This window comes from Suricata suricatta, chromosome 4, assembly GCF_006229205.1.
Source record: "Suricata suricatta isolate VVHF042 chromosome 4, meerkat_22Aug2017_6uvM2_HiC, whole genome shotgun sequence".
NCBI lineage: Eukaryota > Metazoa > Chordata > Mammalia > Carnivora > Herpestidae > Suricata > Suricata suricatta.
The window spans coordinates 146,934,030-146,960,341 of NC_043703.1; the positions used below are offsets into that span (position 1 = coordinate 146,934,030).

Sequence of the window (26,312 nt, forward strand, 5' to 3'; positions counted from 1 at the left end):
TTGGCCCAACTCTTTAAAGTATACTTTATTAAGAAAAAAGAAAAGTACCCTTTTATTTGTGTGCTTTAAAAGACATTCAAGATTCTTGTTTCATTTTCTCCAACCTTCCGTATGAAATTACTTTTCCTGCTGTTCTCTGCTGAGGAGGCTCTGCAACATTTTCAATCCATTTTTTACGTAACATCTCTTTTCTTTCCTTAAAAATTTCCAGATGCTGAAAATATATATCCAATCTCTAATGAAATGATACAAACAAGGAAAACAAATTATTATGAAGGTTTCCATTTATTGTCATTTGAATAAGGTGGAGAAACATTTGTTCCCACTTTTAAACTCAACACATTTGAGTTGCAAGGTCCTAGCATAAGATAATCAAAGAACATAATAAAGTTCGAGAAGAACCCAAGAAAGGTTCTAAAGCAGAATTGTGGCTGGAGGTTAAACCACATTCAAACCATTTCTAACCCATGAGACTTCTGTTTTGTGTGTTTGTGTGTGTGTGTGTGTGTGTGTGTGTGTGTGTGTAAGGATTTCAAAACATTGCAGTCACCCATTGGACATCTCTAACTTTTGTCATCAGTAAAGTCTGTGACAAAACTGGTAGAGTAGAAAGAGTGTTAAACTTGCTCAACCTCTGTCTGACTCTATAGGAGGGTAATCCCACCTACCTCTTTTATTTTAATTTCTTGGCAGGGGAAGAGGGAGACACAGGATCTGAAGAGGCTCCAGGCTCTGCACTGTCAGTACGGAGCCTGATGCGAGATTTGAACTTACCAACAGTGAGATTATGACCTGAGTCAAAGTCAGCACTCAACCAACTAAGCCACCCAGGGCCCCACCCGCTTTGTAAGTTAATTTTTTTATTTTTTATTTTGAGAGAGACAGAGATAGCACAAGTGAGGGAGGGGCAGAGAGAGAAGAGCTAGAGAATCCCAAGCAGGCTCCATGCTGTCAGCATGGAACCCAATGTGGGACTCAAACCCATGAGATCTTGACATGAGCCAAAACCAAGAGTCAGATGCCTAACTGACTGAGCCCCCCATGTGCCCCCCACCTACCTCTTTTTGATGCTTAAATGAAAATATATGACCTTCCTTTATAAATTACAATACAAACATTAAAGTTCCACTGTAACACCAAATTTCAATCTCATTAAAATGAAAACTCCTTTAAGTTGATTAATTTCATGGTAATTCTCAGTACTAATTGGTCATTACCCTTAAATACTATTTCTGAGGGTTTTATATACCCCCATTTTTGATGTAGGAACATATAAGAAAGAGGTAAACTGTAGTCAAAAAGAGTTTCTATTCAGTACCAGAACAAAGAGGGGGAGCCGTTAGAACCATCTCTCAGATCCTTTAAGGGCAGATCTAGGAATCCAGACCTCATAGTGATCCTGCAAGGAGGTGGCGCGATCTCAGATCTATGTGGTATAAACAAATCAGAGGAGGTCCATTCTCCCAGCAAAACGAATCTCTGTGACACAGTGACGTCCTCTTAGCTACGTTGCTCTGCACCACTCTTGCTTACCTGGAACACACTTAGAATCCACAGTCTATAGCCTACTCTTACCTTGGCAGTGTAATTTTCTCTAAATAATATTGCATGTAAGGCTTCATCCATGTCTTCTCTAGCTAAAACCTAAATTTACAGAATTGAATATTAGGATGTAAATCTTAAGGAAACAAACCAGAATGATACAATTCATTATATCTTACCACTAGTTTTACTGTAAATCTACTGTGCCTATACCTTAAGAAGACTTGGTAACTATTAAGGAAAATTTTTTAAATTTAAATTTTAGTTAACATAGAGTGAGACATTGGTTTCATGAGTAGAATTCAGTGATTCATCTCTTACATACAACACCCAGTGTTCATCACAAGTGCCCTCCTTAATACCCCTCGCCCATCTGGCCCACCTCCCACCCACCTCCCTTTGCCAACCCATAGTTTGTTCTCTATCATTGAGTCTCTTGTGTGTTTCTCTCTCATCTCTCCACATGCCCCCCACATATGTTCATGTGTTGTTTCTTAAATTCCACATAAGAGTGAGACCATAGGGCATTTATCTTTCTCATTATTTTGCTTAGCATAATACACTCTAGCTCCATCCATGTGATTGCAAATGGCAGGATTTCATTCTTTTTGATGGTTGAGTAATATTCCAATGTGTATGTATACCACATCTTCTTCATGCACTCATCAGTCAGTAGACATTTGGACTCTCTCCATAGTTGGGCTATTGTTGATAAATGTGGCTATAAACATTATATAAACATATGTAAACATGTATCATTCAAAACTGTATTTTTGTATCCTTTCAGTAAATACATAATAGTGCAATTGCTGGATCATGGGTGATGTTCTATCTTTAGTTTCTTGATAAACCTTCATACTGTTCTCCAGAGTGGCTGAACCAGTCTGCATTCCCACCAACAGTTCCAGAGGGTTCACCTTTGTCTGCATCCTCGCCCACAGCTGTCGTTTCCTGTGTTGTTAAGGGAAATTTTCAAACATGATTCTCTGTGAACCCAAGTTCAATAATTGTCACCTTAGGGCTTTTTCATCTGGATCACTATGAACTGATCTTCCAGCTTTTATGCTTACTGGACTGAGGAACAAATGAAAGGCAATAAAAATACAGTGTCTGGAAGAGAAATGCTGTTACCTAGAACTAGTGTAAAATGGTACAGGTTCTTATAACTATGTTTTTCAATCTCTAGCTCTTCTTTCAGTTCTGCCACAGTGAATGCATCAAAACAAACTAGACCCGAAACTCATATAACACATCTGTGAATAACAGAAATCTCAAAAACGAGAGTTGTATTCTTACCCATGTATTTAACAGCATCACATGAAATCTAAAATAATATTCACACAGCTCCTGAGGTCTTCAAAATAAAACTGTCTTGTTAATGTAAGCAGAATCTTGCTTTGACTCTTTTCTAGACTCATTTTAAGACAGCAATTTAAAAAAATCACGTAAAACAATTAAATATTTCCCCCTGATACTATACACTTAGAATAAATCAATTTATTTGGAGAAGTAGAAACATCTACTTTGACAAACATCAAGGAAAATCACTTTGGGTAGGGAGTGCAAGGTGGGGAGGGGCAGGAGAAGGGTACAGGGATCTGCAGAGGCTGACAGCCATGAGCCTGATGTGGGGCTCAAACAAACGATGAGATGACTAAAGTCCGGCGCTCAACTGACTGAGCCACCCAGGTGCCCCAAATCACATTTTTTTAAACCTATCCTATTAACATTATTAGCAAGTATTATAATATTGATCTTTTTCAAACTACTTGTTTAGAGGAAATAAAAAGCTTTTGTCTTCAATAAAATTCTTTGTGATTTCGCCAGAAAATACAAGGAAGATGTTAAAGGTTTTTGGCAGCACTTTTGAAACCCACAGCTTTTGGTGCACACGCGCACACATGTTAAAGGTCTCACCACTTTTACTGCTACCACTGCAAAAAGGAGCAAAATGAAGCACTACTCCAAGAACTTTTCTTTACAGTGAGGCAAATTATAGGATCATGTAAAATAATGACACTTTCTTTATGAGGAAATCATTGCTTTACCAGACCCTTAGGTAGCAGGATCAACTGGCAAGTGCAGACCTGGCTTCTCCACCGGCCCAGCTCGGGGGACTGCAGCCCGTACCCACCCAGCAGCCCACCTGGTCGGTGCCCTGAGCCTCCGGCAGGTGACAGCCAGGGCACAAGAACCACTCTTAACCAAATCTGGTCCTAGATCATTCCCAGTTGGTGAATTCTTTCCAGTGCCTTACTTCTACCACACACTGTTCCAGTTCTAGGGAATCCAACTGTGACTAAGACAAAACAGTTCTCAAGGGATTTATGTCCCATCACCAAAATAACAGCCCCAAATGCCACGTTACTTTATCTCCATTACAACAACTGACTCAGGCTCTGGCCATTCTTTTAATTTTTCTGGCCTGAAATGTTCACCATAGGTGGACACTTTCTTGGAAGCCATAGATAACAGGATCCTTGAGGGGAGAGAGTAAATATAAGAGATTTAGTAAGGCAGAAAGCTGTTTGAATCCTGGCTCTGCCATGTGGTAGAGTCTCTAAGGAAAACAAACAAAAACAATCTTCAGTAACCCCCAAGACTCAGTTTCAAAAGAGGAGATTATGCCTCCCCCACTTATTGCCATGGGGTTGCCCACCCAGCCTGGGGCTCCACGGTGGACGGTGGACAGCGTGGGCTCCCTGACGAAGACACAGGACAGCAACTCCAGAGCCCTCACCCTCACCCTCACCCTCCCCACTACCCCACCCCTACCAGCTAATCCACCACCAGACAGAGTATTGCAAGGGGGAAAAGGGAGCCTCCTTTTAAAAACAAATTTAAGTACTGGGTTGGAACCCGAAGCTCCGCTTCCCTCAATGCCCCCTATCCTTTTCTTGTGGCCACAGGGGACATCAAGGATGGGGGGAGAATCTTGCTTTAACTCCTCTTTATGAGGAGGGAGGAGAGGGGGAGAGGGGGAGAGATGGAGAGGGGGAGAGGGGGAGAGGATCCCAAGCAGGCTCCATGATGTCAGTACAGAGCCCTACACGGGGCTCAAACTCAGGAACCATGAGATCATGACCTGAGCAGAAATCAGGAGTCAGAGGCTTAACCAACTGAGCCGCCCAGGCACCACAGCTATCATTATTTTTATTGGATCTTTCAGGCAATATTTAACTTCTAAGGAACAAATATTTGTAATAATTGTCAACATAAGGTATTGTGATTTCTTAATTATCATGCAGACACAGAACTTTAGTGGAGTTTATTGGAGGTATTTGAGTGGCTTCTGAGGTCCTCAACCTGAATGAATCCTGCTGGCAAATGGCTTCTCTGAAGCAGCCTTCTTTTGTGTGCTCTTACCAATCAAGGATCAAGGTGTGAGCTCCTTGGTGGCTAGAACCTTTGGAAGATGACAGAAAAGAAGAGTTATGTGCGATACAGGAATGAGAGGCTAACAAGAGCAGAAAAAGTTCCTCAGCTCAGCTGAGCTGAACCCCCTGGAGCCTAGTGCTGTCAGAGCCAAGGGACTCACCTCACAGGCCAGGGCCCGACCCAAACCTGCCTCAGCCTCTCCTCACTCTATCTGGATTCAGAGACTCGCCGAGATTCTGGGACACAGCCAACCTATTATGGGTGGGGTAGATCGCTGATGTGTGACAGGAGTTGAGGGACCTCCCCCGTGGTCCTGCTTTCATATGTCAGGATGTCTGGGGTACTAAGTTATACTAGGATTATTATGATTTAGAAAATACTTAGGTGATTAACTAGTTGGTACCTAACCTTCTAATTTCTGTATAAGTCTAATTACATGAAATAGAAGTGGGGGTTTTGATTTTTTACTTTGCTTTTCTGTTTGGAGTATCATTGTAACTACTGTATTGTAAATGATGGAAAATAATTGCATATGTTAAAAAAATAAATTGTATAAAAAAAAAGAAAATACTATCTTCCTTTCTTCCCTTTTTTCAAACCTCTGATTCCTGATCCTCCACATTCACTATCAGCTGACAGATGACCTTCTCGCTTGACTGAGAAAATGAGGTAAACAGAAGTCAACAATGTTCCTTCAAAAATTCACCACGCTATATCCATGTGCTCGGCCTTCCTTTCTCTTACAATGGATGGCTTATCCTGCCCTCCATTTGAGTCCCGGACCGCACCTCTTTACAGGTAGAGGGTGTAGGGAGCAGAGGCGAATGGATGAGGGGGACTATTTTAAGTAGGCAGAGAAGTCTTCTCTGAGAAGATTTTTGGGCAGAGGTCTGGGTGAACCGAGGGAGACATGGATCTGGGGAAAGAGTGTTCAAGTAGAAGGACTAGTAGAAGCAAAAGCCTGAGATGGGAATGAAGTTGGCATATTAAGAAAACAAAAACAAAGCTGGTGAGGCTGGAGCATGAGGACTGTAGAGAGAAGGCTGGAGATGAGGTTGGAAAGGAGGCAGGTGCCAATGGGGTAGGGACTTAGAGACCATGGTAAGGAATTAGAATAAAATCCAAAGCGTGATGGGAAGACTTTCAATGGTTTTGAGTAGGGAAGAGATCTAACATTTTTTAAATGAATATAGCTTCCGCATGGAGAACTGATTACACAGGGGCAACAGCAGAAGCAGGAAAATGAGTTAGAAGGCCGGTGCACTAAGCCAGTTCAGATCACAATGGCTTGAGCTGGTGGTAGTAGTGAGGACATGAAAAGTGAATAAACTGACATAAACTGACAGAACTCAGTGCCTGTTAGATGTGGGAAGTGGGTAAAGCAAGAAATCAAAGACAACACTTGGACTTTTGTCCTGAGGGGTCCTGGTTGGATTATAATCCTATTCCCCTGAATAAGGGGAAATCTGGAGGCAAAGCAAGTTTGGCAGCAAGAAGGACACAAATACAAAAGTAAAGAATAATCCTTCTGGGGGCTGGTTAAATTCAAGATACTCATAACCATTACAATATATAAGGAGGGTTCATAAGGAATCAGTGAAAAGCAACTTATTTCTTTTCCTCGTTGTGCATTGAAGCCTGCTCTGTTGATGTAGTTCTCCTGCCCTGCTTTACCTGTTTTATCTTCCGCATTGCACTTATCACCAGCTCACACACTTTCTGGCTTATTGTCTGTCTCCCCCATCAAATGTAAGCGCCTAAGGATCGGAGATTTATCTCCTTTGTTTACCACTATGCCCCTCAAATACTGCCCAGCTCAGAGTAGGTGCCTGTTACATTTTGAGGAAGAAAGCAAGCAAGCACGTGGAAGGATACTAAAACATGACACTAAAATGAGTTAAACTACAAAATAAAGTTTTACTAAAACTTCTATGAGTGAGTAAAAAAAAATAAAGTAGCTCCCTTATCTTCTGGGAGTGGGAGTAAGGAAATGGAGAGACAGAAAAGAAGATGGAAAGACTGTGTATTCAGACTAACACACCATTCCTGTATTGATTCCTAAGCAAGAGATGAGGAGGGTGGGCTGTGACTTCTCCTCCAAATCCACTCCTTAAAAGGCTCTCTCCCAAGAGCCGTGGACTCAGGGTAGAGAACTGAAGAAGAAAAGTGGCAAGTAGATCTGGAAGCAGTAGACTATGCTAGACCAGTCACATGGCCTCCAAGTTTAATTGTAGTTACGTTAGGATGAGAAATCTATGCTCTGTGAACACTTATATTTCTACATATTTTATATTTTGGGGCATTTACTTTACTTCTTAAATTTTACCACATTGAATTTAATACACGGTTCTTTTGAAAATTGTCTGCCTGTCTTGGTTGAGTTAAGGGAAACAAAATTTAGGGCCTGGCTTGGGTGTGATAAGTGGTAAATAGCAGAGATAATAGAGATGGTGGGGAGACAGAAGGAGGGTGAAAATTCACAAGGAGGAGGTGGGAAAATCTGAGAGCCCGCCCACCAGAGGGCATATCCACTGTGTAACTCTCCAGTCCCTCTGAAGAAAGGAAGCTGCGTCTTAGTCTCTTCTACTCTCTCCCTGGTCTTGTTTGGGAGTAAAAGGGCGCAGTGCACTGCCTTCTCTCTTCCTGAAGGCCTGTCTTACAGAGGAGCTCCCAACTGCTCAGACTTTGGTATCAGCAACCTTGCATATGGCAAAACACGACCATCCCAGCACTCCCCACATCCTGGTCCTCTTCCCTATTTCTTGGCTGAGGGTTATGGGAAAAAAGGCCCTTCAGAGTTGGCCTCTTTGAGACTTAGGTTCTTTTCTCTCATGAAAATATAGAGGCTTTTTTTCCAGAAAGGATGATCTTTTGCTTCTGTGGGAAGGAACCAGAAAGAATTCTCTTAAATACCAACTCAATTGCAGCATTAAATATTTTAATTTGAAGCTGATGAGTTCTATATGAATCTACACATTTTTTACAAAAAAGAAACCCAAATAAGTAGCATTACCTTGCTCTAATAATAGTCTCATTTGAAATCTCTTCGCTGCTTAATCAAACAGCTGAGTGAAGCTCGTTCAGGGTCAATGACCCCCTCACAGAGCTGTCTACGGCATCTTCCCAAGGAAGGCCTAACTTGCCAAAAACAAATATGCCTTCTCTACCCCTGATGCCATAATTGGGGTGTTTCCCTAATTCACAGACCAGAATTTAATCTTCCACCTCCTTTTTCCAAAGGGAGCTCATAGACTTAAGTGGCCTAAAATACAGGCCTCGGGTACTTCAACTTGCAATATTCTCCTTCATATCTGGATCCCACCCTGCTAGAAGAGATATTTGAGGACAAAACCCCTCCTTTTACATAATACATAGAAATTAAATAGAATTTAAATGTTTGCTATCCTAAAACCTGACTCAGGTCCGTATGAGACTGTGGCAGTTAGGGATTGTACAAAAACATATTCTATGAAACCTAGTATGCAAGAGTGTTTCTGACTCATCCCATTTTTTAAGGGCTTTAGTCACCAAGTGAATAGGACTTAGCATCAATACTTTCTATTATTCCTCAACTCTAGCTCCCATTCAAAAAGCAGCCAATTGTTAAACCACACCTTTAGACCAATGGCCAGCTCCGTCTCTGAAAGTCATCTGTTTCTAGATCATTCTCTCTGCTGCCCATACCAGCATTAAACATCTCAAAAAGCCCTATGGGGCTGCCATACTGCATTTATTTGTCAAAGTCTGAGCCTAGTCAGAAAAAGGAAAGAGTACTGCAGCTTACTTTGGGGCTTTTCAGGGACAGAGAATTGTATGCCAACCTCCTAAACAACATTACACAAGCTCATTTTTCTTCTGCTTTGCTAGGTTCTTTTTTTATTTTTTATTTGAGAGAGCACGCATGTGGACTTGTGCGAGTAGGGAAAGGGCACAGAGAGAGGGAGAAAATCTTAAGCAGGCTCCACATTCAGTGTGGAGCCTGACGTAGGGCTCAGTCCCACAACCTGAGCCAAAATCAAGAGTCAGACACAACCGACTGAGCTACCCAGGCACCTCAAGTTCTAGTTTTCTTATTATCAACAGCTTTACTGAGGTGTAGCTTACACACCATAAAATTCACTCATTTTAAGTATACAAATCAATGTGTTTTAGTATATTTACAGAGTTGTGCAACCATCACATAATCTAATTTTAAAACATTTCTATCAGTCTAAAAACCTCATGCTCATTTACAGTCACTCTATATTTCTAACCATATTATTCCTAACCCTAGCTCAACAACAATCTACTTCTTGTCTCTATAGATCTGCCTTTCTGGACATTTCATATAAATACAAGCATACAATATGTGCTCTTTTGTGATTATCGTCTTTCACTGAGTATAATAGTTTTGAGGTTCATCCATTTAATAACATATCAGTTATATAACTTCTTTCCTTTTAATTACCAAATATTCCATGTATAGATATATCACATTTCGTTTATCCATTTACCAGCTGATGAATATTTGGGTTCTTTCCACTTTTTGGCTATTGTGAATTCATGTATAAGTCTTTACGGACATACGTTTCCATTTCTCCTGGGTAGGAGCTGAATTGCTTAATGTTTCACATTTTGAAAAATTGCCAAACTATTTTCCAAAGTGGCTGCACCATTTCACATTCCCTGCAGCAATATCTGAGGGATTTCATTAGTTTTAATTAGATAAACCCATTATGTAACTATGTAGAGAGATCTCTACTTTAATTCCATAACTAGTTAATTGAGATGATTTCCTCGGTCACATACACGAGAGTAAGGACTGCCACTCTGCTTGTAATATCTCTTCGCTCTGGGTGTACCTACTATCCACAAAAACTAGTCCAAAATTCCATTTTTACTGCTCCAAATCCAATGAAAAATCTCCTAGCCTTTAACTTTAACAATTTATCTTTTGTCTGTGCTTGTTATTTCTGAATACGGCAGCAGTTTGTTCTTTACTTTTTAAAAGTTTTTTTTTAAAGTTTGTGTGTGTGTGTGTGTGTGTGTGTGTGTGTGTGTGAGAGAGAGAGAGAGAGAGAGAGAGACAGACAGAGAGACAGAGAGAGAGAGAGAGAGAGAGACAGAGAGAGAGAGACTGCAAGTGGGGGGTAGGGGCTGGAGAGAGGGGAGAAAGAATCCGAAGCAGGCTCTGTGCTGTCAACGCAAAGCCCGATGCAGGGCTCAAACTCATGACTATGAAATCATAATCTGAGCCAAGATCCAGAGTCAGATGCTTAACCAACTGAGCCACCCAGGCACCCCAGCAGTTTGTTCCTTTTAAACCCGGGAAAAGTTGAGGAAGGTGGCCACCTCACCCAGACACAGAGGTGGGAGGTGCTGATGTCACACCACAGAGCCTGGTGTGTGCCTCAGCACTGCTCCAGGGACTTCGAAGGATGGTGGGGGTGGAAATCCAGCCAAGTGTCTTTAATGGAAAAACAGCAAAGCCATGGAATGCCAGACTTACTTGTAAATGACTGCGTCTCCTTCTTTCTGAGATTCCAGAGGATGAGGAGCTCTTGCCACAGGTTTCAAATCAAAATTGCCATCGTTAAAATTCACTTTCACTTTTAACCTTGAACAAGATAACGTTTTGAAGGATATTTTGAAAACAAAACAGTGATCTTAAACAGTTTTGTTTATATGCTCCTTAAAAGAAGTTTGAAAAACCACATACTGCCTTGCACATTTTAAAACTAACACCCGGAATTTTTCATTGTAAGTTTAAAATCTGTTTCTCATTAACAGATTTGGGATAAGATGAGCAGTACTGGCCTTACTATGAAACTTTAAGGATAGAATTTGATAAAATGGATTTTAGCCACCATAGTAATAAAGCCCAGCAAAGCTGGAAGGCATCCCATAAAACTGTCTGCTGGGGACTACGGCCAGTGTGTTTTGAAAACGTTGGCGGTTCCCCAAAGCATCCCAGTTGCATTCATAACCAGTATCACTAAATCATGTGACTTCAACTATTCCAAACTCAGAGCAACTCAACACAGACCAAGTACCCTGACTCTAAGGCAAGTCTTTAAATCAATCAATCAATCATCAATCGACTAATTAAAGTAAAATACATATGACAGGGAAATACAAAAAACCCTACGGCTGAATTTCCTGGCTTCATCATTAAAGGAATTCTCCATAAAGCCAGTATTTTTATTTATCCCTTTATTTGGCACCCTAGAATTTTTTTCCACTCAGGTTGAAAGGTCTGACTTTCTTTTAAAAGTGAGTTAAGAAGTGATGTGAATGCAGGCTTGCTCCCAGGCAGATCGGTTTTTAGCAAGAGTACATATAGAACAGAATCAGGAAAACTGAGTCTCTTAAAACTATCTGTGAACATCTCAGAAAGCAGAAGCCCTCACTGTACATACCAGTTTGAAATTCACAACTTAGAGGGAACCCACTCGTTCTTTGAGGCATCACTAGTCTCACAAGAGATTTTTAAAGTCTTTAACACACACACACGAGGCCAGAAATGTGGGCAGCTGGGTCCGTCCATAATGGTGGGCAGCAAGAACCAGTACAATACACCTGAAGGCAGTTGCCAATAGCAGAGTTAACATGATACTCAGCCATGTACCAGCTAAAATGTAGGGACACCAAACTTGAGACTGTCACACTGAGCACAGACCTTTGAAGGGAGCTGAAGTGGGCCCAGGTTAATGGCATCCTAACTACCACCAGAGGCAGCAACAGACACAAATCCTCTCCTAGATTGGGCCAATAGTATACTCAGAGATAAAATCATGTCACTAAATCACAAAATCACAAAATTCACTCAGCATACAAGAAAGCAAACCATTATAATTGAGAATTAGCAGGGAAAACAATAGATTTAGCTTCCTCAAGGAATACAGAATTTGGAATTATCAGATGTTGAATGTAGTACATACTAATGTATTTTAAAGAAATGATCCAATAACCAAGGTAATAAAACAATAAGAGCCTATCAGAAATGAATAAGCATATTGGGAGGAGGAAATTTAAGAAATTTAAATGTTAATAGTGAACACAGTGAGGAAAGAATTAGTAAATTGGAAAACATATTCAAAGAAATTACCTAAGAAGATGGAAAATATGAAAGACAAATTAAAAGATATTAAGATATAAGGCTGTCTAATATATGTCTAATCTGAGTTCAGAAGCAGAATGGAAAGAATGAAGAAAAATAGAGATCATTGCTGTAAATTTTCCTAACGAAAAACATGAATACAGAGATCCAGAAAGCACAATATATGACCAGTAGGTTAAATAAAAAGAAACCCACACCTAGATACCTGTAACAAGAGTGCAGAGCACTGAAGACAAAGATTTCATGAGAAGCCATAGAGAAAGGACAAAAACCAGAATGACATCAGACTTCTCATAAACAACAGAAACCAAAAACAAGAGAATTGCATCTTTAGAGCATTAAGAGAAAATAAGTATCAACCCATAATTTTGTATGCAGCAAACTGTCTTTTAAGAATGAGAATAAAATAATTTCAGGTACAAAAAATTGAATATTAAAGGCTAAATTTCAGGGGGGGAAAGTCCCCACTACTATAGTATAAAATGGGAGACAGGGGAGCGCCTGGGTGGCTCAGTCAGTTAAGCATCTGACTTTTGGTTTCAGCTCAGGTCAGGAACTTGTGGTGTGTGAGTTAGAGTCCCGCATTGGGCTCTGCACCGACAGTGTGGACCCTGCTTGGGGTTCTCTCTCTCTCCCTTTCTCTTTGCCCTTCCCCTGCTTGCTCTCTAAAATTTATTTATTTTAATAAATAAACGTAAAAATAAATAAAATGGAAGACACAATGGCAACCCTCCTCTATAGAGGAGTCCCTCCTTTACACAGCTGTCTCCCATATCAATTTTCCTACAGATAGGTCTATTAACAGTCGTGGATTCACCCAAACTAGACATTACTTTTTTAAATTAATGTAATTATATAAGCTAAACACGGAATGATTTCAGTCCCAAGAAACTGATACTCCACTTCATCATTTCATTTCTAAGCAGGATCCCACCATTATATTTTCTATTAGGCTGGGTTAAATGCCTCTCCTCTGTGCTTCCAAAATAACCTGTGCATATCAGTGTTATCACATGTGCACATTGTAATGGAATTATCTGTTTAAATGCCTATCTTCTCTATTATAAGTTCTTTAAAGCAATTACAACTCAACACATGATTCTTTTATTGAATTAATTTGATATAGGAGTTAAACTGTGTCCCCCAGAAAAGATATGTTCAAGTCCTAACCTCTCATCCCTGTGAATGTGACCTTACTTGGAAATAAGGTCTTTGCAGATGTACTCAAGTTAAAATGAGGTCATAATGGATTACAGTGGGCTCTAATCCAGTGACAGATGCTGTAAGCGGGAAACTGGATGCAGACACAGAGGGAAGAAGACCATATGACCATGGAGGTAGACGTTAAGAGTGATAAGGCTGTAAACCAACTACAAAGACTGCCAACACCTACCCGCAGCTAGGAAAGAGGCAAGGAAGGAGCCTCCCCCGGAGGCTTCAGAGAGGGAATTGCCCCGTTGACATCTTTATTTTATACTTCCAGCCTCCAGAACTGTGAGAGAATGAGTTTCTGTTGTTTTAAGCCACCTGGTGTATGGCATTTTGTTACAAATATCTTAGGAAACTAAGATAAAAAATCTCAAAACTATGACTCTTCCTTTTCCCTGGCCTTCCAAATCCAGCCAACAAAATCTAAAATTTCTTTGTTTCATCATATCAATCTCTTCATTTCACTCCTTTTACCACCACCCTGAGGCCTTTAACAACACAACACAGAGCCTTATAAAAACTTCAGCAATCTTCAACGTCTAGTCCTACCTTATCTCCAATCTATCACATACATCCCATGCCAGATTAAATTTTCCAGGATTTCATGCTCTCCTCAATGACTCCCCATTCCCTTACATGATAAAATCCCAATTGTAGCCGGCATTGAAGGCTTTTCACAAAATGGCTCAAACCTAGTTTCACAGACTTAACCAGTGACTGGTCATCTACTTCATTTCACAGACAAGCAGACAGTTGCAAACTGTGTGCTAAGTGAAAAAGTACATGTATGTCAACTGGTGGGACAGAAGAGGGACTGGACCAGACTGCTTTGTATAAGGAAGTAGACTGGAATATTTCATAGAGGAAGTGTTAAAGTGGCATTTAATAGTGTCCTGGAAGCAGTGTTTTCCTCAAAGACTGAACACAGAGCAGAACATCAGAGAAAGGCCCCATCCGTGGCAGAGAAGTATAGGAAGAGATCGAGAGCTTCAGGTAAACAAGTGCAGTGCCCTACCCACTTCCCTGGATCCTTCCTTACTATAAAGCAAAAGCCTTAAACTGCTGAAGAGAGGCAAGTACTTCTTCCCAACCACCCCCAGAACAACAAGATACACTGCTTCTGGGAGAGAAGTAAAAGCAAAACCTGCCGGCCTCTGGAGGAGGAATAAGAGGGGTACACCCAGGGGCAAGGCAAGGACCTACTGCTACTAAGATAAGGACAGAAGCCAAAAACCCTCTATTCCAGGGGGAGGGGTAAGAAACCGCTTTGGATCCAGAATCCTACGCCAAGCAGAGATCTGCTACTATTGGAAGAGGGGCAGGAAACGATCACCCGAGAAGAACCACACAAGGTAGAGTTTGGCTGCCACAGAGAGAAGGGGAAGGAACTCTAAGAACATGCTGCTCCTGAGCCCAAGCACATAGAGCAAACCTAAAACTGAGGCAGGATAAGAAAACAGAAAAAAATTCCTCTGCTGCCACTATGAGCCTAGCAACAAGCAACAAGCAACAAGCAATAGCAGTGTACTTCTGGGGATGAAGCAAGAACATGGAGAGACTCACCCCACCTCCCACACACTTCTGTGATGCAGGCTTACAGACCAAAACCCGAAAAGGGAGCAGCAGGAACACTTGAGAAAACTCTTCTGGCATACCAGCCCCTACCTTAATAAAAGGTAACAGCAGCCCACCACTAAAGGCATTTGAAACCTAAGGTGCACTAAAGGCAAAAATAGCAATAATAATACCTAAATCCAGCTCAACTTCTGACTAGAGAAGCGCAATTCCCCACACTATTGGTTGACAGAAGAAAAAGCATATCTGTTTCTGGACATACTCAGTCTATACTCTTCTACCTCTAATGCCTGGCATTCAATCAAAAATTACATGACATTCAAAGAAAAAAAAAGACAAAACAATAATTTGAAATAGCCAGCATTTAATAAAACATTACAAGACACTGGGGAGAGGAGCAAGACAAAATAATCCATTGTCAAGAGTGAAAGCAATCAACAGAACCAGATTCAGAAATGACCCTAGCATGGGAACTATCAGAGAATTTAAAATAACTATGATTAATATGTTAAAGAATCTAGTGGAAAGGTGAACATGTATAAACAGATGGCAAATTTCAGGAGAAATGAAAACTTTTTAAAAATTGAAATGGAAATGTTAGACATAAAAATTACATCAGAGAACCAGAATTCCTAATGAGCTGATCAACAGATGAGGCACAGCTGAGGAAAGACTCAGTGAACCTAAATATAGGTTGGTAGAAATTGTCCAACCGTAGGGGAGCCTGGGTGGCTCAGTCGGTTAGGCCTCCAGCTTCGGCTCAGGTGAGATCTTGCGTTCGTGGGTTCGAGCCCCGCATCGGGCTCTGTGCTGACAGCTAGCTCAGAGCCTGGAGCCTGCTTCCGATTCTGTATCTCCCTCTCTCTCTGACCCTCCCCCTTTCATGCTCTGTCTCTCTCTGTATTAAAAATAAATAAAAAACATTAAAAAAAAAAAAGAAATTGTCCAACTGAAATACAAGCAGAAAAAAGAATTTTTTTTAACACAGAAGAACATACAGAACTATGAGACAATATCAAATGGTGTAACATACATATAATTGGAGTCTTGTAAGGAAAGGAAAAGCAAAGAATAGGGCATAAGAAATATTTGAAGTGATAATGGCCTCAAATTTTCCAAAGAAATAACGAAAGATGTCAAACTACAGAAACAAGAGTCTCAAAGAACCCTAAATAGGATACATAAAAAGGAAGGAAAATAACACCTAAAGACATCATAATCCAGCTAATGAAAAGCAAAGAGAAAATCTTTAAAGAAAAAAGAAAACATCACAAAGAGGAACAAAGAGTTCCAAATCTCTCACTGAACAATTTTTAAAAAACCATAATTATGGCAAGATTTACACTACCTTCTCAAGATAAGTTTTCAAATTCCAAGAGGTTCAATAATTTCTATTAACCATTACCTGCTCCTTTTACAAAATTCACTTTCTATGTAGGTTGTAGGCAGCATAAGCCACTTATTTGGAGTCATAAAGTGCCTTGAATTAGAAATTCCTGGAAATCTGGAATGCTGTTTGGCCTTCTCAACCTCTTTAAGTTCTTTCACTGTATATATTTTGCCTGTAGGAAGATTAGTAACCTCAATTAGCACCCTTAAATGCAACTCCCATTGCTCCTGGGTTATGATATCACATATCAATTAGGCACTAAGTACCAGTCTCACACTGAAGAAGAGTTCTTTTTCCGTCATCTTTGTCATATTGTGCCTTTTTCAAAGGATCACGAAATGGTGGAATAACAACCTAAAAGAAAAGCAGGTCTTTAAGGACAAGGTTGCAAGACTTTTTCAGTCTATCCTAATCATCTGTGTATGACTCCTACGCCTGACAAAATCAAGAATATAGTATCTACAAACTATTCAGTTTAATCATTTACAAAGATGTGGGGGCACTCCAATACAGCTCTTTGCAAGGCCCTCCAGCCATGGTTAGCTCTTGCTTTAACAGCTTTTTCAGATCCTTGTGGATGTTCTTCTTGGACACTATGCCCAAACTCAGTAAGTTGTAGTTTCCTAAAGGTTATGATGTGGAATATGAAGCTATATCAATAAATTATTCAAACTTGGCTACATTAAAATCCATTGGTCTATCTTGAACTTTGACTGGATCTCTTATCCATGTCATGGATTATTTGGAAGAAACTGTATCACTGAGCTATGTGAGATCTTCCAAATTATCAATACATCTCATTATACTATAATCACATGCATTAATATTGCCAATCTCATTAAAAAAAACCCTCTATGAGTAACAGAAAGCTGTCATACTCATGATAGTGAATATTTTTCCAAAATTCAATTTTCTGCTTAAAAGCTCACATTTTATCATTGGCAACAAATACTGTCAGTTGTTTTTCTTGAAGTGACTTAATTTTCCAAAAAATGTCTGCCAAATATCCAACACTTAATAACCACAATTTATAAGTCATTCTTTAAGGGAAAAAAAGTGTACCATGAAAAAAGAATCAACCAGTGTAGCTGACAATTCAAGCAATCATGCTGCATTTCAGTAGGCAGAAGTGCTCTTTGCATACTTACCATTTCATCCCACAGAATATTAAAAAGGTGTGTACTCAAGAGCAAGATTTAATAAAAATAATTTTTAATGTTTCACCAAGGACATTCTTAAGGGACACTGCAAGTTTTTTACTGTGAGTGCATGGCAATGAAGAATATAATGGTGACCAGAATGATTTGGTGACACCGACTTAAGTTGTTCCAAGTACCAGCAGCTTTACCCACCGTTGTTTTCGCACCATCAGAGCCAACACCAATGCTATGGAAAGGGAAATAATACTTGGCACTATTATGAAAATACTTGGCCTAATGGGCCCCTTAAAAGGGTGTCAGGACTCTCAAAGATCTATGTACCTCACTTTGAAAACTGCTGTTATAATCCCAAGAGTGTTCCACTTAAGAGGCCACCTATCAGCGTCATTTAGAAAAGCAGAATGGTAAAAGAACAAACCAGAATTTTGATATTAAAAAGATCTAGTTTCAAATCCCAATTCTGCCCTTTAACTAGTTATTATACTAGTTAGTAAACTAAGGCTCTAACTTTAAACTCTCAGTTTAACTACTACCTACTAAAATAGGGACAAGAGCACATGTACACCCCAATTTGGCAAAAAACCAAACCTGCTTTGCCTGCAAATGCCAACAGTTTAAAATGTCTATGACTCAGGCACCTAAGTGGTTCAGTCGGTTAGGCATTCGACTCTTGATTTTGGTTCAGGTCAGGATCGCACGGTTTGTGAGTTCAAGCCCCATATCTGGCTTTGTACTGACAGTGTGGCTCCTACTTGGGATTCTCTGTGTCCCTCTTTCTCTCTGCCCCTCTCGCACTCATTCTCTCAAAAATAAATATAAAAAAAATAATAAAATGTCTATGACTCAAGGATTTTAATTTTGTTTAATGATATCCACCATTAGCGGACTGCTTGGGTGGCTCTGTTGGTTAAATGTCTGACTTCAACACAGGTCATGATCTCGTGATTCATGAGTTCAAGCCCGCATCAGGCTCTGTACTGGTGATGAGGAGCCTGCTTAGGATTCTCTCTCTCCCTCACTCTCTGCCCCTTCCCCACTTGTGTGCACACTCTCTCACTTTCTCTGTCTCTCAACATAAACAAATAAACTTAAAAAAAATAATATCCACTATTAGCAAAAGTGTGGGAAAATGGACTCTGATAGGGAGACAAATTTATACAACCATTCTGGAGGACAATTTGGCAATATGAATCAAAATCATGCATAACCTTTAACTCAGCAATTCTACTTCTAGCAAGTTATCCTAAGGAAAAAATTAAATAGTTACAGGGAAGTTTATTATAATGTCATTTATAAGAACAATAGGTTCAAAACTATCTAGATGTTCAAAACAGGGAATATGTTTTAAAAAATGATGGTATAGCAAGATACCATATATGTTAGAAACACATCTATGCTCTGCTATTTACAGCTGTGTGACTGTGAAAAGTAACTTAACCGGTCTGTGTATCACTTGTCTCATCTGCAAATTACCTCATGTGGTAGTAGCAAAAATGGGGCGGGGGGGGGGGGGAAGTCCTAACATTCGGTTAGGCCCTCAGTGCAAGTTAACAGTTATTATTAATAGAATACTATGCAATGATAAAAATTATGTATTTACATTTATTGTCAAAGAAATAGCAAACCAAAAAACTACTGGGAAAAAAAAGGGGAGTATCTGGGTGGCTCAGTAAATTACACAACCAACTCTTAATGTGGGCTAGGGTCATGGGCCAAGCCCCATGTCAGACTCCACACCGAGCATAGAGCCTGCTGGAGATTCTCTCTCCCTCTGCCCCTCTTCCCTGCTCATGCTCTCTTTCTCGCTCTTTAAAACAAAAAAACAAAAAACACACACAAAAATAACTATTGAGGAAAAAAATGCAGAGAATGAACCAAATGTGTGTTATCCCATTTTTGTAAAATAAATCTACATATAGAAAGAAGCCTTGGATATCCAAAAAATATATACAGAAAAATATTAATGAGTTCATTGTGGGTAATGAAATTGTGAATGGTCAACTATTTAAATATAGATTTTATTCATTTATCATGAAAATGTATATTTGTAACAAATTTTTAAGAGTCTTTGAAATTTTTAAATGTTACCTATTACTTGAGTATTATACAATACTTTCAAATTTTATTGAAGTTTAATTTACTTTGGACTTTGTTGTTTTTTGTGTTTTTAGTTTATTTGAGAGAGAGCATGAGTGACCAGGAAAGGGGCAGAGAGAGAGAGAGAGAGAGGAAGAGATAGAATCCCAAGAAGGTTCCACATCGTCAGCACAGAGCTTGATGAGGGCTCAATCTCACAAACTGCAAGATCATGACCTGAGCCAAAGTCAAGAGTCACCAAGGCACCCCTGGACTTTGGGTTTTTTATTCCTAAGATATGGAGATGGGAAACAATTCTAAAGATGTTACTGCAGTCTGGGGCACCTGGGTCACTCAGTCGGTTGAGCATCTGACTTCAGTTCAGGTCATGATCTCATGGTTCCTGGATTTGAGCCCCATTTTGGCTTGCTATTAGCGCAAAGCCTGCTTTCAATCCTCTGTCCCCCTCTCTCTCTGCCCTTCCCCCACTCATGCTCTCTCTCAAAAAAAAAAAAATGCTACTGCATTCTTAAGGAATCACTAAAGAACTACCCATACATTAGGACTGCTCAAAAAACCAACCACATAATATCAAAAATAAGAAGTCTATCCTACCTTCAGAAAATTCGGGTCCTCTTTGCTCATATAAAAAGGATCATACTCTTTTGGATCATAATGCTCCATAAATACATTTCCCTACAGGAAGGAAATAAAACTACACATAACAAGAGGTGCACAATTAATTTTGAGCCTAACAGGACTCAAGAGTCCAACACACAATTCCATTCTTCTCCTTCAAAATAGCATTAATGGCAAATACAAAAGGAAGAAAAGACCAAAATTTAAAAATTTAAGGTAGCCAAGTAAGAAACATTATAGTGATAGAAGGTATCTACTTAAAATTTGCTAGAATTAATAATGAATGTTGGAACACTAACAGATTTGGGAAATTGTTTTTAAATGCTTAGTAGTCAAATACCTCAGATTTCTTAGAAATGCCAAAATAGAAATACCTTATAGTTTTATAAATAACTGGGTTCTAAAACTGTATCTATCGAACCTAGAGCCCAAACTTAATTGGTATACAAAATTGCTACACGAGAAAAGCAAAGAAAAATAATTTTAATCTACACATTTACATCCAGACCTAACCCTCTATCCTCCACCCTTCCCACATGCCCTAGATTTAGGAATAGTATATGCTCTAACAGAGTAGAGCTTATACATATATAGAGGAAGAGGTAGGCTGTTTGGATGATTATAAAGATAATCATAGTTTTAAACTAACTGAAACAAGTATCAAATGACCTCTTATTACCTTTTTATTTACATGTTTTAAGAAATGATCTAATTCCTCTTGTCTCCTTTTTTTAATCTTCTTATGTGAACAAACTTTTTCTATAATTTTCTTTTGGAGAGGATCTGCCACTTGGTCAGTCCATCTTTTATATAACCTCTCTTTTCTTCTTGCATTTAAGAAGTCATGATGTTGTAAATACTTATCTAGTTCCTATTAAACAATGATAGAAAAAGCAATTATCCTAAAACTATTTTGTACTAAAATTTAAACTTCATTTATATTCCTAAGAAAAACTCACATAAGTCATTCACTGATTCATTTATTTGGCTTCTACTGTGTAACACACCCTATACTAGAAAAAATATATAAATTAGACAACATGCCTACTCCCCTGGACAGACTATAAGACAAATACAAAAAAACAACAGGAGGAAGGATAATATAGCAAGATGTGTGTGTGTATAATAAATATATACATATGTGTAATATATATCTATATTTTATAGACATCTATATAGCTATAAAAGAACTAAAAACAAAAAGACTCAGATACTCGTATACCAATGTTTATAGCAGCATTAGTCACAATAACCAAAAGATGAAAGCAACCCAAGTGTCCATCAGCAGATGAATGTATAAACAAATGTGGTATATACACAAAATAGAATATTATACAGCCATAAAATGGAATCAAGTTCTGACATAGGCTACAATATGGATGAACCTTGAAGGCAATATGCTAAGTGAAATAAGCCAGACACGAAAGGACAAATATTGTAGGATTCCACTTACATGAAATTATCTAGAATAAACAAATTCATAGAGATAGATGCTAAATTAGAGGTTACCAGAGGCACCTCTGGGGAGGGAGGAATGGGAAGTCATTACTTAATGCATATAAAGTTTTGGTTGGGGTGAGTTTTAGAAATAGGTAATTGGTGAAAGTTTCACAACATCTATTTGGAAATAGATAGTAATGATGATTGCACAACCTGTGAATGTAATTAATGTCACTGAATTGTACACTTAACAATGGTTAAGGGGCACCTGGGTGGCTCAGTTGGTTAAGCATCCGACTTTTGATTTCGGCTCAGGTCATAGATCTCAAGTCATGAGATCAAGACCTGTGTCAGGCTCCACATTAGGTGTGGAGTCTGCTTAAGATTCTCTTTCCCTCTCCCACTGCCCCTTCCCCTCATGCATGCATGTGTGCACTCCCCCTCTCTCTCTCATAAAAAAAAAAAATGGCTTGAAATAGCAAACTTTATGTTATATATATTTTACCACAATGGAAAAAAGTGACTAAATTTTTTTTATTCCTATAGTGGGAGACATTTGGGATGGGCCTTAAAGGAGTTATCTAGAGGGCACCTGAGTGGCTCAGTTAGGTTAAGCATCCAACTTCGGCTTAGGTCACGATCTCACAGTTCATGAGTTAGAGCCCCACATTGGGTTCTGTGCTGACAGCTCAGAGCCTGGAGTCTACTTTAGATTCTGTCTCCCTCTCTTTCTGCCCTCCCCCAACTCGCACACACTCTCTCTCAAAATATAAATAAAAATAAAAATTTTTTTTTAGAAAAAGGAGTTATCTAGGAAGAGAAGGTATAAGAGAATGTGGAAGAAGAAAAAAGAGACAAGAGTAAACTGACAGAAATGTAGCACAACCCAGATGAAATGGCATCAGCCTGTAAATAAAGAAAATGACTGATTTAGGCTATACTCTAAATTTTTATTTATTTTTTTTTTTTGAGAGAGAGAGAGAGAGAGAGACAGCACGAGAAGGGAGGGTCAGAGAGAGAGGGAGACACAGATTCTTAAGCAGGCTCCAGGCTCTGCGCTAGCTGTCAGCACAGAGCCTGATGCAGAGCTCGAACCCACAAACCACGAGATCATGACGTGAGCCAAAGCCGGATGCCTAACCAACTGAGCCACCCCGGCGCCCTGATACACTAAGTTCATCAAAAACTTATCCACCTTTCATCTAGCAAATGAAATCACATGATTACTACAATCAACCACATGAAATTAAAAATGAGGAAAAAAAAACCAAGAACCCTGAGTTTCTCTAGGCCATATCCCTTCTTATATTCAGGTCATAGCACACTTCAACCATTTTTTTTTTTTTAAGTAGTCTTCATGCCCAGAGCAGAGCCCAATTCAGGGCTTGAACTCACAACCCTGAGATCAAGACTGGAGCTGAGATCAACAGTCCGATGATTAACCAACTGAGCTACCCAGACACCGCACACTTCAACCATTCTTAATGAATAGTTCCTTTCCTTTTTAAACAACTCTAAAGAAAATTCTTAAAAACAAAAACAGGTTACCCATTCCAGTGTTCACCACACACGGACATTCATCTTGTCTTATGATTAAGCCCATTCTGTTACAGTTGAAGCCTTCTTACCTAAGCACACCTAAGTAACAGTCCGTGAGTCCCAATAATAGCTCTTAAAACTCTTAAGAACACACGGTGACTCCACAGAAACCCCACTAAATGAAACAACAAGTGACTAGGGGAAAACTCGTATATAAAATTATCCGTGAGAGAGCCTGGCATCAGATGGTTAAGCATCAGACTCTTGGTTTTGACTCAAGTCATGATCTCACAGTTCATGAGTTCAAGCCTTGCATCTTGTGCTTTGGGAACAGAGCCTGCTTGGGATTCTCTCTCTCCCCCTCTCTTTGCCCCTCCCCTGCTCACTCTCTCTCTCTCTCAAAATAAATAAATAAGCTTAAAAAAAATACCTGTGAAAGAATCCCCACAAATAGAAAGTTAGGAAATCAATTAAAACAATCTGAGGGGCGCCTGGGTGGCTCAGTCGGTTAAGTCTCCGAGTTTGGCTCAGGTCATGATCTCACGTTCGTGGGTTCGAGCCCCATGTCAGGCCCTGTGCTGATAAGCTCAGGGCCTGGAGCCTGCTTCTGATTCTGTGTCTCCCTCTCTCTGCCCCTCCCTCTCTCATGCTCTGTCTCTCTGTATCAAAAATAAATAAAACATTAAAAAATTAAAAAAAAACCAATCTGAGATCTCTTAAGGCTAATCCTAGGCACTGAGTGTTTTCAATTCTATTTTTAATCATGACACATTCTGTAACCAATTCTTACCTTAATTACATAATTTTCTCTATATAATATTGATTGAATAGCAGCATCGATATCTTCTTTAGCTAATACCTAAAATTACAAAATGAAATTTTGAAAATCTAATTTAAAAAGTCAAACTATTAATACAATCTGGACTCAGACATATCCCTGAAAAGTTCTCCATAAATACAATTTTTCTACCTCAAATCATATCATTAAGTACTTTTTAAAGAGCATTTGAATCTTTCTGCTATTTGTTATAGCTCTTTTGAGGGCAAAAAATAACTCAGATCATAGACATTTTGAATCCCAACATGGACAAATGACTTGCCCATAGTCACATGGTAAGATGAAGCCATCTTTTTTTCACATTTCATAAAAGGCTTTTACCTTTTTGGGTTAAAACAAAATCAGGCCTCTATTTGAATTCATTCAATCATGAGTGACTTCTACTTTAATTCATTTAGTCATTTTCGCTATCAAATACTAACAATAAACTTGTTTATACACAAGTCACATTTTTAGATTTTAAAGCAGCACAATCTTCAGGAAATAGTTCATAACATTAATTTTTTCCATTTCATAACAAATCTTTTTTATGCAGGATCTAGGCCCTGAGTTGTCAACACGAAGCCCTGACCTGCGGGGCACAAACCCACAGATGCAAGATCATGACCTGAACCGAAGTTAGACACTTAACCAACCAGTGGAGCCACCCAGGCGCCCCATATCTGCATAACATTTTTAAGGGCAAAATAAACTATAGAGACAGCAAACCAGTGATTGCCTTGTTTGGGAATAGGTAAGGAGGGAGGGTAGGTACATAAGGAGGAAATTTGGGGCATAATGAGTATGTTCATTCTCTTCACTGTGGCGATTTCACGTGTAAATACATATATCAAAATTTATCAAGGTGCACATTTTCAAATATATGCAATTTAATGTGTACCAGTTACACCTTAATAAGGCTGTTTAGAAAAAAAATTGCAATCGTTTTTCAAAATACAACATATATAAATTTAGGTGATGCAGTTTACAAGAGTGCTTCCCCAGAGCAGCGCCTGGGTGGCCCAGCGGAGCACCCAACTCTCGATTTCCGTTCAGGTCATAATCTCACAGTTCAAGTCCAGCTCAGTACTGGCCTGGGAGCCTGCTTGAGATTCTACCCCCTTCCCCCCATCTCTCTGCCCCTTCCCCGCTCATGCGAGCTCTCTCCCCCTCAAAATAGATAAACTTTTTTTAAAGAGTGCTTCAGGAGAAACTTTATAACTTTGTTATATAGAAAAGTCATATAATCAATTAGCTATGACTCCGATTTAGGAAACTATAGAGAATGAAGAGAAAACACGAAGTTTGTAGAATAAATGGGATAATGAAGAACAGAAACTAAATATAAAACATAGAAAAAATATTAAGCACAAGTCAATTCTCAATGCGACCCAAACAGAAACTTTAAAATGCCACACTACTGTTACCTCCATAAAATGAAGCGGCTGTGGTTCCAACCATTCTTTCGAGGTCTTGGACTTGCGATGCTTGTCAGTTAGCCTATCACCACCGTCTAAATTTTTCATTGTGCTCACAAATAACAGAAGCCCTAGAAAGACTAGAAGATTCGCTTATTAATGAGAATTCAGTCTTACTTTCTCTTAATTAACAATCCTTGGCCACTATTAACAGGTGTGGGACACATTCTGACTTTAGGGCCACCCACACGCTGCCTAACAAAAGGCCTTCACCATAGGTTCTGATGATGTCTTTCGAACCAGCCTCTTTTAAGCAGGGGAGCTTCTCCCTGGACTGACCCGTGTCGCCCTGAAATTCCAGGCTTCCCACGTCCTACGACACAGCCCGTGGGAGCCGGTGTGGCAGTTATCAGCCAGGCCTCTAGGGGTCGCACCGCAGCGCTTTTCTGCCCGAGGGCCGCCGAGCCGGAGGGTTGCAAATTCCTTACTACCGAAACCCACACAGGAAGCGCGGCTTACAGAAGGGAGGGCTTTCCAGACTGCCTTTGCGTGTCCTCAAGGACTCCCCTCAACACAGACACACACAAGGACTGTCAGCTGAGGGGGAAGCTGTCATTAGGGCCTGCGCCCGTGGTAGACCCATCCCTCCCCTCCCACTCCGTCAGCAAGATGTCTGCGTGCTCTGCCCGGCCCGGCAGGGAAGGTGCACACCACAACAGGTACCTCAGTTCTCCCCTCTCCCCACCACTGCTCCCCGCAGCTCTCGGGGGCCGGCCCACCGCCCAACAGTCGTGCCCAACAGTCGTCGGCTGCGGCCCCCTCAGCTCGGGCCGTGGCCTCGAAATGGCAGAACGTTCGCGTCTAGCGTTTCTCGACGCAACCCGCAGCGGACCCTGTGCTGCGTCAGGCGACGACGAGTCCCGGAGCCCCAACTGCCCTCCTCAAGTCGGGTCCCGCGGGTTGGACACCTGTGGTGCCGGCGCTGGTGGGCGGGTCGTGGTTAGCGATCCAAACCAAAGCCCTTCTCGGT

General features: G+C 40.1%; 1 protein-coding gene across 5 annotated transcripts; it reads right to left on the reverse strand.

Annotated features, from left to right (window-relative positions):
- FAM228B (family with sequence similarity 228 member B) lies at window positions 1–26,303 on the reverse strand. Of its 5 annotated transcripts, none has more exons than XM_029938211.1 (11): window positions 26,006–26,300; window positions 25,292–25,422; window positions 23,838–23,906; window positions 20,748–20,939; window positions 20,045–20,125; window positions 16,460–16,547; window positions 16,209–16,365; window positions 10,409–10,516; window positions 2,337–2,493; window positions 1,576–1,644; window positions 1–235 (listed from the first exon to the last, which is right to left on the reverse strand). In XM_029938211.1, exons 2-11 carry the CDS (start codon window positions 25,388–25,390, stop codon window positions 77–79), a joined length of 1,179 nt encoding a protein of 392 aa, XP_029794071.1. In that variant the 5' UTR covers window positions 25,391–25,422; window positions 26,006–26,300; the 3' UTR covers window positions 1–76. The 5 variants fall into 5 exon arrangements, with proteins under 5 accessions (XP_029794071.1, XP_029794072.1, XP_029794073.1 ...); XM_029938212.1 differs by having other exon boundaries at window positions 25,802–26,300; XM_029938213.1 differs by having other exon boundaries at window positions 16,469–16,547; window positions 25,292–26,303.
- Between the last annotated feature and the right edge of the window lie 9 nt (window positions 26,304–26,312).

What these genes read in the sequence shown, in the direction of transcription:
- FAM228B (XM_029938211.1), bottom strand. Translation starts at nt 25,390, where the DNA reads ATGAAAAATTTAGACGGTGGTGATAGGCTAACTGACAAGCATCGCAAG. An exon ending in TCTTCTTCAGTGTGAGACTG is followed by an intron (nt 16,366 to 16,459) that starts GTACTTAGTGCC and finishes ATCTTCCTACAG; the next exon opens with GCAAAATATATACAGTGAAA. An exon ending in GGAGACGCAGTCATTTACAA is followed by an intron (nt 2,494 to 10,408) that starts GTAAGTCTGGCA and finishes TTAACAACACAG; the next exon opens with GAAACGACAGCTGTGGGCGA.